The following is a 17,038-nucleotide window of genomic DNA, read 5'->3' on the forward strand; positions in this document are numbered from 1 at the left end:
GTATTTTTTAACACAAGTATCTGTACTTTTACTCAAGTACGGAAAGTGAGTACTTTTGCCATCTCTGGGTGGCAGTAGTGTTGTTTGACAAACATGGAGGCCTCCAGTAAAGCACATTCAAAGGAAATTTACTCTTAATAAAAAAGACTTATCATTTATTGAACAGTATGTATTAATTTCATATTTAAAGTACTTTCAGAAGTTAGAAAAATAACATAAAGGTTTTTTTGTGTTTTGGGTCTGTTATTAATTTTAATTTAGTCTACCGTATCATAAAGTTACAATATTTCCAGGCCAAAAAGGTAAGAAGAATATAATTTCCCTTCTCTAACAAACAAAAGCACCATGAAATATATAGCCTTCTGTTATATATTTCGTCAAGTTTGATTTGGCATTTGCAACTGAAACTGACATATCAAAAAATAAAAAATATTGATCCTTGATTTAAACTTTTAATTTAAATTAGAATTCTTTTTTATAAAATATTGGATATGAAATAATGTTGAACAGGTTAACTCTTCACAAAAAAAAAATCTGTTTTTATGAAACATGTATGATGTATTTTGAGTTTATAATTTGAGATTTGACCTCTTTCATTTCTGTTGCTTTATCTTCCCTGACTTGTTTTAAAGGACTGACAATTTAATAACTTTGTTCAGTTTTTCTCAATTTCTTTACTTATGCTTATATTGTGAAAAATAGAAAATATTTAAGGTAGGACTTTATTGATCTCACAACAGAGAAATTCACTTGTAACATCTGCTCCAATAAACAAGCAAGGACAAGATGCATTAAAGGAATAAGTCCACAAGTTCTAAAATTACAAATACACACATACAAAGACAAACACATATATCTATATATCTATATGTATATATAATAGGTAAAAAAGTGATCTTACGGACAATGGGGTATGATCTGTAGAGTGCAAATACAGTATTGTGACAAAGTGTTAGCAGTGGTTGCAGGTTTGGTAAATAAATAATTAAATACACGCTCTTATTGTATAGACTTTTTGCACTGCTGATATTACACAAGGTTATTTCACAGTAGTACATACTGTAAAGCTAGCAGCGGGGATAAATGTCCTGCCTTAGAGCTTCTTTTTACCCATGGGGTGTATAAGTCTGTAACTAAAGGAGCTGCTCAGCCCCTTAAAGTCTTATCTCTTAAATCTTGATTTAAAAAAATAAAACAGGCAATCCCCCTATTAAAATACTTTACAAAATAAATGTTGGAAAATACTGTTATATTTCACTTTTTTGACAAGGGCTAGTAAAAAGAACAAACAAAAAACCCCCCAAAAAACAAGAATATTCTCTAGCACTTACTAATGATAAGTCTCTCTATTTCTTTTAAGTTTTGCAGGTAAGTAAAATTAAGTAAAACTTGAACAGATATAAATGTTGTTATTCTAAACAGCGTAGGGACAGTTAAATAATATAGTAGGTGTTTTCTCTGAGAATCTTGTCATTCCGAGCTATTCTTATTTGCATTTTGGCTAACTTTAAATAAAGTTAATGAAAAACATTTCAGCCCCTGCGCTTTCGTCCTGTAACCCCGTTGAGCGCGTTTCCATGGTGCCGGGTCTGAGCATGCGCCTTTAGGGTCTGCTCTTCCTCCAACCTAATAGGTATGGTGGATGACGCGCGCTTGTCAGTTTTTGGATTGTAACTTAGGAAAGAGATTGTTGTTCTATTATACTAACATTGCTGATCTGGGAGCTGCAGGTGAGATTTACAACCACTTAATTGACCGATATTTACAATAAATAGATAAAACTCGACGTTGTGCTAGCACTAGCCTCGCAAGTGAAAACCATAACCGGCTAGCCAGTCTGGTGCGTGCTGCTAAGTGAGGACGAAAGCGTATTCAATATTTCGCTTATTTACTTTAAGTTAATTTAGTTTAGTCGGTGTTTGGGGTCGGTAATTAAAAATGCAAATGGCTTACTTAAAAGACAATTACAAAAATTACGCACTCATAAAACCAACTCGGCTAGATAACTTAACGACCTAGCTAGCTTTAGTTAGCTAGCCTAACATCGCCTCAGACAGGCCTAGAGGCCTAACTTAACGTTGAACTTTGAGCAGGCGATCACCCGGATGAGACATCGCCTTATTAAAGTAAACAATGTCGGCTGTTGCCTTACTAATCCTTTTCTAAATGTCTGTGTTTGTTGTGTTTTTGCTGTATATGCAGCACAGATCAGCTCAATGACTCCGAAGTATCTTGTTGCATCACCATCTGGTACTTCTGCTAACTCGCTGCTGGTTCTTATTCTCAGCGCTGAGTTATTTATATAAAGCTGCCTTTGCGGTTAATCTTAGTGATCCCGTTGAAACCAAGTGTTTCATTAGATTAAAGAAAAAGCCGAAGTTGCTGCAATTCAATTTGAGGTTTTGACATGTCGTCAAACAAGTTCTGGAACTTTTTCTTCTTCTTTTTTTTTTGCCTCAGGCGACTCTGTCTATTGAAATGTTCTATGATTATGAAGGACTTTTGAGAAGTTTGTTTTTCTTCAGGTGCAGTGTTAATTAAATTTGTGTGCGTGTGTGTGTGTGTGTGCCATTTTTGTGTTCCTGCTTCTTCTGTCAACCAGCACATTGGTTTTCAGACTTAAATTGAGAATAAAAGTGAATTCTTGCAAAATGTTTACTCGTTTGTTTTTAAATGTATTTCGACTTATTTTTTTATTTTTCTAAAATATTATTCGTTTTTTTCCCCTCAACAGGTTTGTGATAGCAAAAGTGCCACTCTGAGTGGAATGCTGGACACTGAGTCCACTACTATGGAGAGTAATGGGAACACATATCTTCCTGACCTTCCTGCTCAACCAGCAGCCTGGCCTTCAGACCAAGTCCCTCCACCACCAGCGCCCGAAGGCTCAGATTCTTCTCAGAATGATCTTGGGCAACAGCAGCAGATAAACCAACAAATGAACTCCTCTGAGCTTGGATCTGTGGATAAGGCTGTTGAGCAGTTTCAGATCGCCAGTGCTTCTCATTTCCAAGAAGAGCATCCGCCTCCACCCCCGCCCCCACCTCCACCACCTGCAGAGGAACCAGACCAAGCAGTGCAGTATACGACAGAGTCTCAGCCAGAGGCTGTTATGCAAGATGGAAGTCAGGGTAAATACTAGCTAGTCTTGTTTAACATCACAAACAGAACTAGATCCCTAAATCTCATTACATTAAAACTTAAGTTTCATTTCCTGCTGTGATTTAACCTGAAGGGCATTTTTGTATTGATCCACCCTGTCTAGATGGTACTGAAGCACAGCAGTTAGAGGATGGCATGGAGCTTGAAGACCCATCCAAAGAAGGTTCACAGGAACCATCTGTTCCAACAGAACCAAGCCTACCCTCAGAGTTTGAAAGACTCTTTAAGATCTGTGAAGACAGCCCAGAAGACTTTAATGCCTGGGTGGCATTGCTGCAATACGTGGAGCAAGAAGTAAGAAAATGCTGATTATTTTCATATTTCTTAAATACAGGGAAATTGTTATACTCAGCTCTAATTTTAAAAGTAGAATTTTAATGATTCTGTCTGTTGTTTCTCTTCAGAATCTCCTTATGGCTGCAAGAAAGTCGTTTGATGTATTCTTCCTACGTTATCCTTACTGCTATGGCTACTGGAAAAAATATGCAGATCTTGAGAAAAAGCACGGCAACATACAGGTTGCAGAAGAGGTAACATTTTCTGACATTTTTCATTGATTTTTATCTCAGTAACAATTAAACAGAACTGGTATTATCAAGGTATATCACACTAGTATCAGCCTGTCATGAATTAATTTAATAGTAAAATTTAATCACATGACGCATTTGGATTCAAACCAAACAACAGTATTATATTTTATTGCAATAATTTTTGGAACAGTTGATCAGTTAACCTTACAGGCCGACGCTAGTGTATTCACATGGTAGTCTTCAGGGTGTTTTCTTGCATATCTCAGATGTTTACCATTTAAACACACTCGGCTTTCACTGACTTGTAATTACCATAGTTTTGATACCAAAGAGCTCTCGTGGTATTTATTTTTTTATTAAGAGCATGCTGGGTAGTGACTTTAATACTGCAGTTTCAAAAAACTGTCTTAAAGTAAAAAATGAAAGACTGAATTATGTGGTTGGACTCGAATCCTGATCAAATGTGTATTACTAAACTTTTTAACTTTTAAAGAGCATCCTAAACAATTCAAAGCTTATTTTATTTATTTTTTACCCAGGTGTACAGAAGAGGCTTGCAGGCGATCCCTCTCAGTGTGGACCTTTGGCTTCACTACCTCACCTTTATTAAAGAGAACTCTGATCCTGACGATCCTGAGACAGAGGGCCGGATCCGAGCGTGAGTAAAACATTATTGGTCGAAAAGCAAAGCCTTCTCAAAACTCTTAACATAACCAGTAAAGTACCCTTTTTTTTTTTTTTTTTTTCTAATAGGTCATATGAACATGCAGTTCTTGCAGCAGGCACAGATTTTCGTTCTGACCGCCTTTGGGAATCCTACATTACCTGGGAAACGGAACACCAGAAACTGGCTAACGTCACCACTATCTATGATCGTGTCTTAGGCATCCCAACTCAGTTGTATTCCCAGCATTTTCAGAAGTACGTGTAAACATGAACCTATTTTTTGTCGTAAAAGATTATACCTTTTTTGTTTGTACTTGATTGTTTTCTAATCTTTGTTTAACTGTATTCTGAGAGTAACATTTGGCTGTGTTTGTGTAGGTTCAAAGATCACGTGCAGGGAAACCACCCCAAGTACTTTTTGTCAGAAGAGGAGTTTGTTCAACTTAGACTGGAGCTCTCTAAATCTAGCCTGTCAGGAATGGTTGCTGAAGATGGAGAAGCAAACGTTCCACAGGAGGAGCTGCCACCTGGTACTGAGGACCTTGCAGATCCCGCTAAGGTAAGAATGGCTTTACAGTTCCTAGTGAGGGAGAAGACTGACAAAATTCCACTTGCAGGTTTAGCAGGAGCTTTCCTGTTGTCCATGATAACATAGGTAAAGAATTGTTCAGGTTTGAAGAAGTTTTTCTATGTCACCAGCCAAGCCAGGAGGTCCAGTAAGGGACTCGCCCTTAAACTAAAAGGATCAACCGGGGCTCCTTTGAACCCAGCTGTGCAGGGTGCAAACTTTCCTGTCCCTTCTGCAGGCTTCTTGTCTCTGGCAACATCATGGTGATGTAAATCCTTGGTTGCAGGACTAGCAGTATTCAACAAGTGGACAATGTTGTGCTGGAAGGGGACATTAAAAATGCTGATCTAGATCTTTATGTGTTTTTATTTAGAGGGTGACAGAAATTGAAAACATGCGCCACAAGGTGATTGAGGTTCGGCAGGAGATATTCAACCACAACGAGCATGAAGTCAGCAAGCGCTGGACCTTTGAAGAAGGGGTAGGTTTCATCTCTCTTTCATACAAGTTTGCCAATGAAATCATTTTTCATGATGCAACATTTTCTAAATATTTTTATGTCCTTTTAGATCAAGCGACCTTACTTCCACGTCAAAGCCTTGGAGAAGACACAGCTAAACAACTGGAAGGAGTACTTGGACTTTGAAATTGAGAACGGGACCCCGGAGCGCGTGGTGGTCCTCTTTGAACGATGTCTCATCGCCTGTGCCCTCTACGAGGAATTCTGGATAAAGGTATTTTGGGCTTGAACTCGCGTCTCATTGCTGCTGCCTCCCTGCACTTCCCCATCAACGTTGATGATCAGATCGGCTCAGTAAAAAAAAGCAAAAAAAAACAAAAGCAACAAAGCACAAAAACAAAGAAAACGTCCTGCACTCTTTGCGTGTAACGTTGATATGTGACTGTATCTGTTGTATTAGGGGATGGCCAGCTTGCCACACAAGATTTGACTGCAGCATTTGCCAACTACTACGTTGCATCTTCTTCGTCTCCCACTACCTTACAGAAACTTATCTAATTGGTTCCATGAAGGTGCTGATGGGTTTACACAGAAAATTTCTGAAAACGATCTTGTCTATGAAGCATTTCACTGTGTGTATGAACTGTATATACAGGTTAAAAATGTTTTGTCTCTTTTTGCCTTTTCTTCTCTTTTTTTTTTTTGTCTGTCCTCTTGCCTTTCTTCCAACTTGCTTTCGTTTTTTCCACTCTATAAAGTATGCAAAATATCTAGAAGGCTTCAGTACTGATGGTGCGAGACATGTATACAAGAAGGCTTGCACCGTACATCTGCCCAAGAAACCCTCCATTCACCTTCGTTGGGCAGCCTTTGAGGAGCAGCAAGGTAGGCATATATTCAGCATTGGATATGTCTCTTATGGCCAGTTTTATCTGAATATCCTACTCAAATATCTTACATGCACCCACACAATATTGGATAAATGTAATTTTGGAGCAGGTTATGATTAAGAGAAAGATAACAGAATTATCTGTCAAAAGACGAAACACCATTTGCAATCTTGAAAAGTGCTGTATTTATGGTTTAAAACAAGATTTTTAATTCTCAGCGATGTCAAAATGATCAGCAAGGTTTCTCAAATACCTTTCTTTTAAATAAGTTGAAAACGAAGGTAATTTTGAAATTATTCTCAAATTAGATTTAACGTTGAGTCAAGATTTGTGAATAGGCTCCAAAAGAGAATGCTTCAAGTCCTATACTATGCTTTTTTTAGCCTTTCAAAGCCACCTATAGGCAAATATGTGTTGAACGAATGACCTTAGAACTATGCAGGTATTGATTTGTTGCGAAGTATCGTTTTCTACCAACCCCAATGAAGGATACTGGCCTTCAAAGTGAAGCCACACCTCCCCATCTGGGTGCTGCCTTTCTGACAACATCTCAGTTTTTCAGCTATTCTAAAGCCTGAACGAAGCCTGAGACCTCTCGCAACCAAAAAAGATATCCATGATGTAGACATTAGCTAAATATAAAGAGCTGCTAATGGAGCCACTTTGTCTAAACTTTGAGCCAGAATCATTATTCCCCGCCTCACTTCACCCTCCCTGATTAGAAAAAGTGGGGTTTGTTTAGTGCTGACACCTTGCAATTAAGGTACGCGCTGCGTGGAAGAAGTGTTTATCACCGGTTTGGGAGAGACTGTTAATCAGACAGCAGAACTTCTGATTAATACTCAGAGATGCATTTATCAAGACAAATCTTTGTGCATGATTCTGATTAATGAGTAGCATTACAATGTATTTAAAACCTTAAAGTTATTGAGAAACTGCGTATGTCAGTGGGACAATTGTTGGTTTCTAACGATTACCAACCTTGGCAAGGAAAAAACACAGTTTCAAATTGCTCAAATACAGCAGAGCTAGATGGCTGAAAGGCAGGAGCATAAGTGACTTGAAGCTGTAAACCTTGTTAACAGATTCAGCTAACTTCCCAAGGTGCTATAAGGGGAGTAAAATCATAAGGATTAACATATTTATTAACCAAAAAACCTGGTGGTTTATGGCAATTTCTCCAAACTATAAAAGTGTCTACTTTAAAAGGTTTTTAATAATTAAACACTAATTTCCTTTATGTATCAAAGGACACAAGTTCTCTTCTGTTAGGCTCTCCTAGAAAACTGCCTTGATGCTTCGTATCATTATAAGAATACAGCTAATTTAAATGATCTGAACTGATTGATGGGAAATATCCAGCCAGAATTTTGAGAGGCTTGCCAATATCTACAAAAAAAATAGAAATCCTCCAGAAACTTCGACGTTTGTCCAAACATTAGTTGGAAGTAATGTTTATATTCCACTCTGCCTGTCTAATTTGGACATTCAGGATACTAGAACTTCAAGAATAAAGTTAAGGCTATGTCAATTTCTAAATGTTGGAGGCAAAAACTGGAAATTAAGCTACATTTCAAGTTAATGGCATTATATAAATGAGCTTAGGTCAAAGTGTGGTACTCGTCTTTGTTTAGGCCAAGTGGAAGAGGCTCGCAGAATCCTGATGACCTTGGAGGAAACGATCCCGAGTCTGGCCATGGTTCGTCTTCGGAGGGTCAGCCTGGAGCGTCGCCTCGGGAACCTGGAGCAGGCTGAGGCACTGTTGAAGGAAGCAATGGAGTCTGCAAAGACTGCTACAGAGTCATCATTCTATGCTGTAAAGCTGGCAAGACACATGGTGAAGGTGCAGAGAAGTCTGAGCAAGGCAAAGAAGGTGCTTCTTGATGCTATGGAGAAAGACCCGGTGAGGAGTGGTGCATGTGGCAGTTCACATGGATACCTTTGTCCATGCTAGATCAATTCTTTTTGGGATGTAAAATTTGGAATGGTGTATGTGATATGTATTTTTGCTTTTTGTAGACAAATTCCAGACTATATTTAAACCTGCTGGAGCTAGAGTTTAGTGGAGACGTGACCCAGAATCAGGCGGAGATCTTGGCTTGTTTTGACCGGGCCCTGAGGAGCCAATTGCCCCTGGACTCCCGCATCGTCTTCTCACAGCGCAAAGTCGAATTCTTAGAAGACTTTGGCAGTGACATTAATGTGTAAGTAAAACAAGATATGAAGAGACTGTTACTAATGTGTTGAAACTTTGTCTTATTCATATTTGTAATTCACCACTTAGGCTTGTGGCTGCATATGAAGAACAACAAAAACTGCAGAAAGAAAGCGACTCTTTAAAAAGGAAGGCTGAGAACGGATATGACAGGTGAGGAAACGAGGCCTGGATAGGCCAAGCCATGTTTAGCTATTAAAGATAGAAAAACTGTTCCATGATGATCAAATCAGAAGAATTGTCTAATTTTCCCTCTTCTTCTAAAGCTCCCAAGAACCTGATGGCAAAAGGCAGAGAATGGATGATCCCTCTGCAGTTGCTGCAAATGCAATGACTGACATGCAGGCAAACAACTCGGCATACAACTACAACTGGTACCAGGTAGGTTTGTGTCGAATGCTTCCCTGGAACAGTTTATCTTGTCTAAAAATTAACTTAATGGTTTTTGTTTTATTTATTTTTTAGCAACAGTATGGTGGTTGGGGACAAAATTCCTGGGGGCAGTACAACCAGTATGCCCAGTACAACCAATACTACCCTCCTCCTCCAACATGATGGACTTGAAGATGGAGATGCATCTTTTCCTGACTTTAAAACCTGGAGCAGAGCAAATTGCTTGGATGTCAGATTTTTAATTCAGCCTCACACTGGGCAGGATAACCTTTTTTATTTTTATTTTTTTTTTTAGATATTTTTCCTTCCGCTGTTATTTACTTTCCTGGTGAAATTTCATGTTACAACCCCCACGTTAGAAACACTTGTTTTCTATGATCGAAACAAATCAGTTGGTTTTAAAACTGCAATTGCTAGATATGGTTTCAACAATCCTTTGATCTGAAGAATGTTGTTTGAAGGCAATTTTTTTTGTTTTTATTTGTCCTGTATAAGAAAAAAAACTTTTTTTTTTTTTTTTAGAATGACTTAGTTTGTTTTTTCTGTCTTTTTGCTTTAAGGTTGTTAAAGAAGCATTTATGTGTTTCTTTAGTCACGTTTCATTTTTCCAAACATTAACACTTGTAAAAATTTCATGATGGTGTGCTTTTTTTGACTTGATTTTCCTAATAAAGAGATTGATATCCTGAAGACTCCTGGTTTAATGTCATGAAGTAGTTTGAAATTGAAAGAAAAAAATATTGATCTAACCATGTCATGGGTTTGTTACAAAAACATGGGATGTGTTCCTCTCCATGTAAGTGCATTGAAATGTGTGGAATAAACCCACGTTTGCCATGTAATGATTTTAATTTCAGTAACAGAGAGGTAATAAATATAAAACCTGCTATAAACAGGTTCTCTCAAAAAAGCTGATACTGCTGACCTTTAGCATTTGGGCTCTTATTGCTTGGAAAATAAGGCTCCTACATTTTTACTAGTTAGGTGAAATATCCTTTTTTTTATTAACTAAAGCTAAATTTTTAGTACTATTAGGTGAAATATTGTTTTATAAAATACAGCTTCTAAATATTTAGTACTTGTTTAAGTTGGGTAAAATATCTGTTTTTTGTTATTTAAGGATTGATTTCTTATCAATCAACATGCTATCGCCGCCCTGGTTTTATTGGCGTCACTGTTGCTTCCGCCTTAAGTTACGCAAATTACGTAAGTTACGTAAATCTGCACATGCGCTGTTCTAACCGTCAATCGGTCCTTTTTATGCTCGGCGTGGAACGACTAGCATCAAACGAGGTGAGACGCCTTCACTTAATGCCCTTTTTCCTTCTCAATAAGTATTAATCTTCACAGTTATACGTCGATTTTGAACTTTTATTATAAGACGCAGTGTTCCGTGGTCAGTTTTGTGTCTCTGGTTTGTGTTTAGCATATTTTAGGACTACTTCTGTAAAACGCAACTACCATGTGGCTAGGCTAAGCTAAGCTAGCATAGACTAAGCTAGTAGACGAGAACCTCCGGTTTATTTACCTAAAGTTTCGACGAGTTGCGCTTCGTTATCGGTTAAAACATTAATTAAATATAAATATCGGTATGTAATGCTATGATAACAATGTGTGTTGCTGTGATTAAATGTAGTGCAGATGCTTTGGTAGTTTCCGACGAAAGGCCGACATATTGATTTGTCAGATGCAAAGTAGAATTACACGAAGGTGTTAAAATGTCGCAGTTATCCGTGTTAAAAAAAAATGACGGCAGTTTCTAATGAAGATTTTATCTCTAGATTATACAGTTGGAAGGTCCAGAAAGCTTTGAAGTGTGAATTGCCTTTCTTAACCAGTCTCTGTGGTTAAGTTTAATATAGTTTTAATATTTTAATAGTTAATTAACATTGAGTCACATCTGTTCGAGAGATTCTGACCTTTGTTCTCAGGGTAGTGAAACATGTTTATTATTCTAAAATTAGCAGATCTACCGATCATAGCAGCTCACAATAACAGGTTGTTTATACCGATTATAATAAAACCTAACCCTCCTCTAAAGATACGTTTCTTCAACTATGTTTTTATGGAGTAGATGATATTTAATGACTTAAATTCAATAAATGCAGTTTGAAACTTTGAGAATCTTTGTTTAACAACCTACGAAGGCAAATGAGAAGCAAATTTGAGGCAATGGTAGTCAGCAGCCTCATTGTAAATCCAGTGACTGGCACAGAAATGGCAGCTATGGTTTCAGTATTGGTGATGCCCATTTCTTTACTTTTTCTCTTGTAGAGTAAAAGATGCAGCTCTTTTTGCGTGCCCAGAACACTCACACCCTTGAGGTGACCGGACAAGAGACCGTTGGCCAGATCAAGGTAAAAAAGTGCCAACAGCATGATGCCTTCTAGGATTACTTTTTGAACTTTCCACTCACTAATAATGACTCGAATGTTCTCCCAGGCTCATGTCCAGGCTCTGGAAGGACTCCTGGTGGAGGACCAGGTCCTGCTGCTTGCTGGGTGCCCACTGGAGGATGATGTCCCCCTGGCAACCTGTGGTGTGACTGAGCACTGTACGCTGGAGGTGGCTGGCAGGCTGCTCGGAGGTTGGTACATTCTTGCAGAACATTCAGATTTTTTTTGACCCCGACTTGTTTTAAAAGGCATTATAAAGTGTTCTTTAAATTATTTTAGTCTTAAGAGACCTCAAGCAACATAAATGTATTGAGGTAAAATATATATATTTTTTCTTTCCCAGGTAAGGTGCACGGTTCTCTTGCTCGTGCAGGAAAAGTAAGAGGACAGACTCCCAAGGTAAAGTATCCTACATTTTCATTTTTTTTCCCCCTCCACTTGTTTGTCAAGTCACTTTAGGTAACTTGCAAATCATAACTAAGAAAATTATAAGTCCTTTTTTGTTCTTCCAGGTTGACAAGCAGGAGAAGAAGAAAAAGAAGACTGGCCGTGCCAAGCGCCGCATCCAGTACAACAGGCGCTTTGTGAATGTTGTGCCCACCTTCGGAAAGAAGAAGGGACCCAACGCCAACTCCTAAATGCTTCCCTGCTCTGATGGAGGAATGATGCCACCAACATCCCAGTTTTTACCAAGTTAAAGTTTGTCTTGTACAGAATAAAGCATATTTGACTTGGCATCATCTGGTAATGTCTTTTATAAGGGTAGTCTAATGGTGCCTTCATGTAGTATGGTAATTATGGTAAATACCGAGAGCCAATGTGAAAATTGCACAAGAACATTTAACCCATATCATAATTTCCACCGTAAAGCTGGGAATATTCTATAATACCAGAGCTGCAGAGATGAGGTCAACTTTGACCTTTCAGCGTGGTGCAGAGTATAGGCTGATTGCAGGTGACCGCAGACAGGGGGCCTCTGATTGGTCAAATCTACATCTGCTCTACACTGCATATTTCCTTTGGTAGCTTACCACCTTGTTTTGTGTACCGCCATTGTGGAGAACGACTCATGAAGATGGACCAGCTAGAAGAGCGCAGGAATGCTGGGGCCCTTTTCCCTGCTCTTTTTCGCCCTCTTTTCTCCTGTTTTCATACAAACCTGCCCTCACTTCCTCACTGCTTCAGCCTTATCTAGACCCCCAGCTAGTTCGTGATTGTCCATCTTGCATTTTGGCATGGAATTACATAGCGCAGACCACGCTTTAATATTAGGCATAAACAAAAAATATCTGTGACAAGTTCACTGTGACCGATAAAAGATCTCTCTACAAAAGCACTGTGCTGCAACAATGTGCTGGTAATTTCCATATGACAAGTGAAAGGATCATCTTCATCAGAATACATGAAGGCAGCATAATTTGCTAAAAAAACCTTTTTTTCAGGAGTTTTATTCATTCAAATTTTTTATGGTACCTTTAAAGAAAGACCTTTGTTTATTCCATTTAAAATTCTAATTAAAGAGGGCTGTGTCATATTGGGAACAAATATTTTAAGGAATGTCTCACTGAAAAAAGGATTATCCCCATAAACACATGAATTATTTTCTTAAATTTACATTCAAGGCAGTGGTGCATCCCTTAGATATCTCTGCTTCAGCACATCTTCATAAATGATTGCACTCAGCAGCCACCACAAGATACAGGGGCCTACTAATCACCATTCAATTCATGTGTAGGCAGGGAAATGCCTAAAACATGCAAGACAGTGGGTCCTGAGGTCAGTTTGAAAACCATTCTTTTAAGATTTTAGGCTCCACCTGTCTTTGTTAACCTTTCTGGTACGTGTATTGAGATGAGCTAAAATGGACATTACCATAAGGCAGTTAACTTAGATACATGGAGCCATAAAAAAAATAAAAGCCATAACACCCTTAAATGTAACTGCGTGAAACCTGAAAAGGTGCAGAATGTTAATGATTTCTGATTGTGGCACAAAGCTGTGCTTCCACAGTGAAGGTTTCTGTCTAGGATAAGTCAACTGCCATTATCAACTGTTTGTGTAAACTGACCCAACTCTTCAAGAATTGGGTTTTTAGCATAAAATCACTTCACACTCATGCAAGGTGAGCTGTATCATTAAGTACGGGTGCAACTTACAGAACTACTTCATTAGTTTAGGATATGGTGGCATTTTTTATTTTACCTGAAAGCTATCAGACACCATCTTAAATCAAACAAAACATTTGAAAGAGATTTATCATCTTTATTGTACATGCAAAAAGACAACCTGTTCCATATCAACATTAAAAATGCATTCATTTTTATCTGATCATTTGAAATGGGACGGCAATTATTCTTGATAGTAAACTGAAGAAAATTTAGTTGTATATACTGGAGCCTGGTTCATTACAGTCCAAAGACGGTGTAAACTTAAAAGGAGGGCGCAGTAGGGTGATCCATGTGGCAAATACCTAATCCACAGCCACAAGTTCCACTTCAAAAATCAGTTTTGCATTTGGTGGAATTCTGAGGGAATAAGAATCAAGGAAAAAACAAAAACAGCAAAAATTCTGGCCCAAATATGTAGTCAAACAAAACTTTCTGTAAAAACAAGAGTAAAAATGCCACTTAAAGACTAAAGGATACTTTGAGTCTGGAAGGCCCTTTTTTCCATAAGCCCACTCAGGTTCGATCTCCAGCCGCGCTGTCTCACCTTTGCTCATCGTCAAAAGGGCCTCATCCCACTGTGGTAAGAACAGAAATGATCACCTCTAGCTGTATACATTTAGTTCAGTCAGAGGTTCCCATACTCTGGGTCCTGCTCATTCTAACTAAGGATAAAACAGTCCACATTAAAATAATTTTCAAATAGGATAAAAACACTGTGGAACAATATGCTGAAGAAAATTGGACTAGGCTTAATAGGCTCTGTAGCAAGAAAACTAATCTAAATAAGCTTTATCACTTTTTAATAGAAGGTACATCATATGTGAGAGGGAGTGAATCAACACATTTGAGCTTCTATAGATAAGACCCTCTCAACAGTTTATTGTTTTAAATGCTTGATTATAGGTTGAATGAATTTGTTGCGATTATGAGTGTATGTAAAACAGAATTAGGGTAAATACAATGGGTGATAACGTACCCCTCTGATGACTCTGCCCAGGCCCACTTTAAAACTCAGAGGTTTGGTTTGCCTCTTCTTTTTCGCTACTGCAGATCGAGAAAAGGGAGGTCGTAAAAATAAAAACAAATATATACTTTTACTGGACAGATGTGATTTTAACAGAGTCACCACAAAACATAGGCCTAAATAAAAGCATAAAAAGGGTTTAAAATTGTTCCAACGAAGCCTGGAGATTGTGCAGTTATACCTGCAGGGATATTCGTGTCAAAGACCGTCCCATCTTCCAGGGTACCAGTGTACCAGCAGCTCACAGTGTCTCCCTTCTTTGGGAAGTTTGTCTTGTCTCCTTTCTTCAGCACTGATTTGGTATACTTTGGTGGACCCTGAAACAATAAGTTAGGGAGACAAGTCTTTAAAATGCTCTGAATCAATCTAGGAAGTATTAAAAAGTCAATTTATATAAACCATGAGCTAAGCACCTCATCCACAACTTCAGCTTTGACTTCTTTGGGCTTGTCTTCAATCTTCACAGCTTTGACTTGTTCGGTTACATCCTCCACTGGCTCTGTACCTTTAAACCTCTGTCAGACAGAAGTTCAAACCTTTACTTTAACTCAGGTAGCTGATGAATCATTCATATGAAAAAGGTAGTTGTCTTACTTTGCTCTCAAAGAGCTGATTATAAGCGATGGCCAGCTGCTCCTTCTTTGAAGTTTTGGCCACATTTTTAATGTTTCCCAGTAGTTTGTGTTCATTGAGGAACTGAAAGACAAAACATAGCACAGAGCTTAATATTAGCAGACTTCATTGCGTGTTTTGGATGCTAGCATCTCACTCATGCTGCTCCCCTATGCTAACTCTGCAGACGGCTTGCAGTTCAGTGTGGGGAATGACAAAGTAATAATTTTGCCTGAAACCGAGAAAACACTGAGGTGGTAACCCTACCGAGTGGGCTGCATTATCCTGGAGGAACTTTATTATGTCTTTTTTAGGCAAATCATCACTTTTGAGCTGCTCATCGCTCCACTCCCGTGTAGGTTCAGCCGCCATTTTGAGAGGCGAGCCGGTGAACTATGACCTCGGCCGGAAGTAGTCTTCTTCTTCGTTTAATTAAGTTTTTTGGCGGCCGGATGTCTCCGCGTCCTTTACAGTTAAATCCACACTGAGAGGTTTACGTTCATATCTTCAGTCAGGAACTACTAGGAGATTTGATGTAAAAAGAGGTATTCGACAAGGAGACCCGATAAGCCCACTACTTTTTATAATAGAAACAGAACTATTAGCATTATACATTAAAAATAACAGCAAGATAAGTCCACTAAATTTCCTAGGTGAAAACATTGTTATTACGCAGTTAGCAGACGATGCAGCGTTGTTCTTAAAAAATGCTGACCAAATCCCTGAGACTTTAGAAGCAGTTTCTTCTCAAAAGCTTCAGGCTTAAAACTGAACGTGGAAAAATGTGAAATCTTAGCAATTCAAAATAATCAATCCACTTTAATTTATAATGTCAAAGCAAAAAATAAAATATTTAGGTATAATTATTAACAAGGACCACACTGAAAATGAAAGAACAAATATTCAACCAATTTTACAAAAAACATCAACAAATATTTAATAGTTGGCTCCAAAGGAACATTTCAATTTTTGGAAGAATATTATTAACAAAAACGGAAGGGATAGCCAGACTAATTTATCCAGCATATACCTTAAATATAACAAAAACTACGATAAAAAAAATAAATAATAAAATTCCTTACAATTTCATATGGAATAATAAACAACATCTGATCAGAAAGAACGACATAGTAAAGTCGGTAGAAAAAGGAGGAATAAATGTTATTGATTTTCAAGTCATGGATGCTGTAATAAAATTAAAATGGCTGCAGACTTTTATAAATGAAACAAGTTTATGGTTTAGTTTCACTTCACAACTTTTTCAAAAAATTTGAGGAAAAACATTTCTCTTAAGATGTAACTTGGATCCTGTCAAATTACAGATTAAATTATCAGACTACCACACACGAGTTCTAAAGTATTGGAAAATGTTATACAAGCACAATTTTACGCCACATAATATGATTATTTGGAATACAAACCTATTTTGTATAAGAGAAAATCTCTATACTACAGAGAATGGGAGGAAAAAGGTATCTGGGCCATTGTACATCTTATGGACACAAAGGGTGATATTCTGGATTACACAGTATGTAAAAGAAAATATAATTTAGATTGTCCACGGAAACAATTTCTATCTTTGATTAGGGCAATTCTAGCAAACATGATAAATTTGGTCAAAGGAATGATTAAATATTCTGATGTAACACCGATCTTTCCAACTCTTCTTATAGACAATTACGATTTTACGGATCTAAAATTTAATAACAAAATGATAAGAGAACACATAAACAATACCATTTTTCCTCTCCCAGTTAAGAGGAACTTATCTTTAAATGTGTTTTCAGAGATGGAAGTTCTTAAGGTTAGAACCAGATTTTTCTCATTTCCTATATTAACAAAGATGAAAGAAGTTCATTTTAAAACTATAAATAATATATATCCATGTGCAGGGTTCTTAAGTTTAAGATTTAAATTTGATGTTAATGTACCGGTATGTAACTTTTGTCAGAAA

The 17,038-nt window shown here is 37.7% G+C and overlaps 3 protein-coding genes across 3 annotated transcripts; 2 read left to right on the plus strand and 1 right to left on the minus strand.

Moving 5' to 3' along the window:
- The first annotated feature begins 1,596 nt into the window (after positions 1 to 1,596).
- prpf39 (pre-mRNA processing factor 39) lies at positions 1,597 to 9,538 on the plus strand. The gene is made up of 15 exons (XM_015384478.1): positions 1,597 to 1,730; positions 2,735 to 3,131; positions 3,266 to 3,456; positions 3,567 to 3,692; positions 4,232 to 4,350; positions 4,446 to 4,613; positions 4,737 to 4,917; positions 5,300 to 5,407; positions 5,496 to 5,660; positions 6,145 to 6,271; positions 7,911 to 8,179; positions 8,296 to 8,480; positions 8,561 to 8,644; positions 8,758 to 8,872; positions 8,957 to 9,538. Exons 2-15 carry the CDS (start codon positions 2,768 to 2,770, stop codon positions 9,044 to 9,046), a joined length of 2,292 nt encoding a protein of 763 aa, XP_015239964.1. The 5' UTR covers positions 1,597 to 1,730; positions 2,735 to 2,767; the 3' UTR covers positions 9,047 to 9,538.
- A 574-nt stretch (positions 9,539 to 10,112) lies between these two features.
- On the plus strand, positions 10,113 to 12,017 carry fau (Finkel-Biskis-Reilly murine sarcoma virus (FBR-MuSV) ubiquitously expressed). Its single transcript, XM_015384462.1, has 5 exons — positions 10,113 to 10,177; positions 11,159 to 11,241; positions 11,327 to 11,471; positions 11,624 to 11,679; positions 11,793 to 12,017. The coding sequence occupies exons 2-5, from the start codon at positions 11,167 to 11,169 to the stop codon at positions 11,916 to 11,918; spliced, it is 402 nt and encodes a 133-aa protein (XP_015239948.1). The 5' UTR covers positions 10,113 to 10,177; positions 11,159 to 11,166; the 3' UTR covers positions 11,919 to 12,017.
- A 1,507-nt stretch (positions 12,018 to 13,524) lies between these two features.
- fkbp3 (FK506 binding protein 3) lies at positions 13,525 to 15,492 on the minus strand. The gene is made up of 7 exons (XM_015384464.1): positions 15,352 to 15,492; positions 15,067 to 15,168; positions 14,886 to 14,987; positions 14,654 to 14,789; positions 14,425 to 14,492; positions 13,926 to 14,023; positions 13,525 to 13,805 (listed from the first exon to the last, which is right to left on the minus strand). The coding sequence occupies exons 1-7, from the start codon at positions 15,454 to 15,456 to the stop codon at positions 13,751 to 13,753; spliced, it is 666 nt and encodes a 221-aa protein (XP_015239950.1). The 5' UTR covers positions 15,457 to 15,492; the 3' UTR covers positions 13,525 to 13,750.
- Positions 15,493 to 17,038: the final 1,546 nt, after the last annotated feature.

This window comes from Cyprinodon variegatus, unplaced genomic scaffold, assembly GCF_000732505.1.
Source record: "Cyprinodon variegatus isolate N-32 unplaced genomic scaffold, C_variegatus-1.0 Scaffold313, whole genome shotgun sequence".
Classification (NCBI taxonomy): domain Eukaryota; kingdom Metazoa; phylum Chordata; class Actinopteri; order Cyprinodontiformes; family Cyprinodontidae; genus Cyprinodon; species Cyprinodon variegatus.

Bases quoted from the DNA above. Each gene is read 5' to 3' on its own strand.
- prpf39 (XM_015384478.1), top strand. From the start codon at position 2,768: ATGCTGGACACTGAGTCCACTACTATGGAGAGTAATGGGAACACATAT. The intron at 3,693-4,231 runs GTAACATTTTCT...TTTTTTACCCAG, and splicing joins ACATACAGGTTGCAGAAGAG to GTGTACAGAAGAGGCTTGCA. The intron at 8,180-8,295 runs GTGAGGAGTGGT...TGCTTTTTGTAG, and splicing joins ATGCTATGGAGAAAGACCCG to ACAAATTCCAGACTATATTT.
- fau (XM_015384462.1), top strand. From the start codon at position 11,167: ATGCAGCTCTTTTTGCGTGCCCAGAACACTCACACCCTTGAGGTGACC. The intron at 11,242-11,326 runs GTAAAAAAGTGC...ATGTTCTCCCAG, and splicing joins AGACCGTTGGCCAGATCAAG to GCTCATGTCCAGGCTCTGGA. The intron at 11,680-11,792 runs GTAAAGTATCCT...TTGTTCTTCCAG, and splicing joins TAAGAGGACAGACTCCCAAG to GTTGACAAGCAGGAGAAGAA.
- fkbp3 (XM_015384464.1), bottom strand. From the start codon at position 15,456: ATGGCGGCTGAACCTACACGGGAGTGGAGCGATGAGCAGCTCAAAAGT. The intron at 15,169-15,351 runs GTAGGGTTACCA...TTTGTCTTTCAG, and splicing joins AGGATAATGCAGCCCACTCG to TTCCTCAATGAACACAAACT. The intron at 14,493-14,653 runs GTATAACTGCAC...CTCGATCTGCAG, and splicing joins TGACACGAATATCCCTGCAG to TAGCGAAAAAGAAGAGGCAA.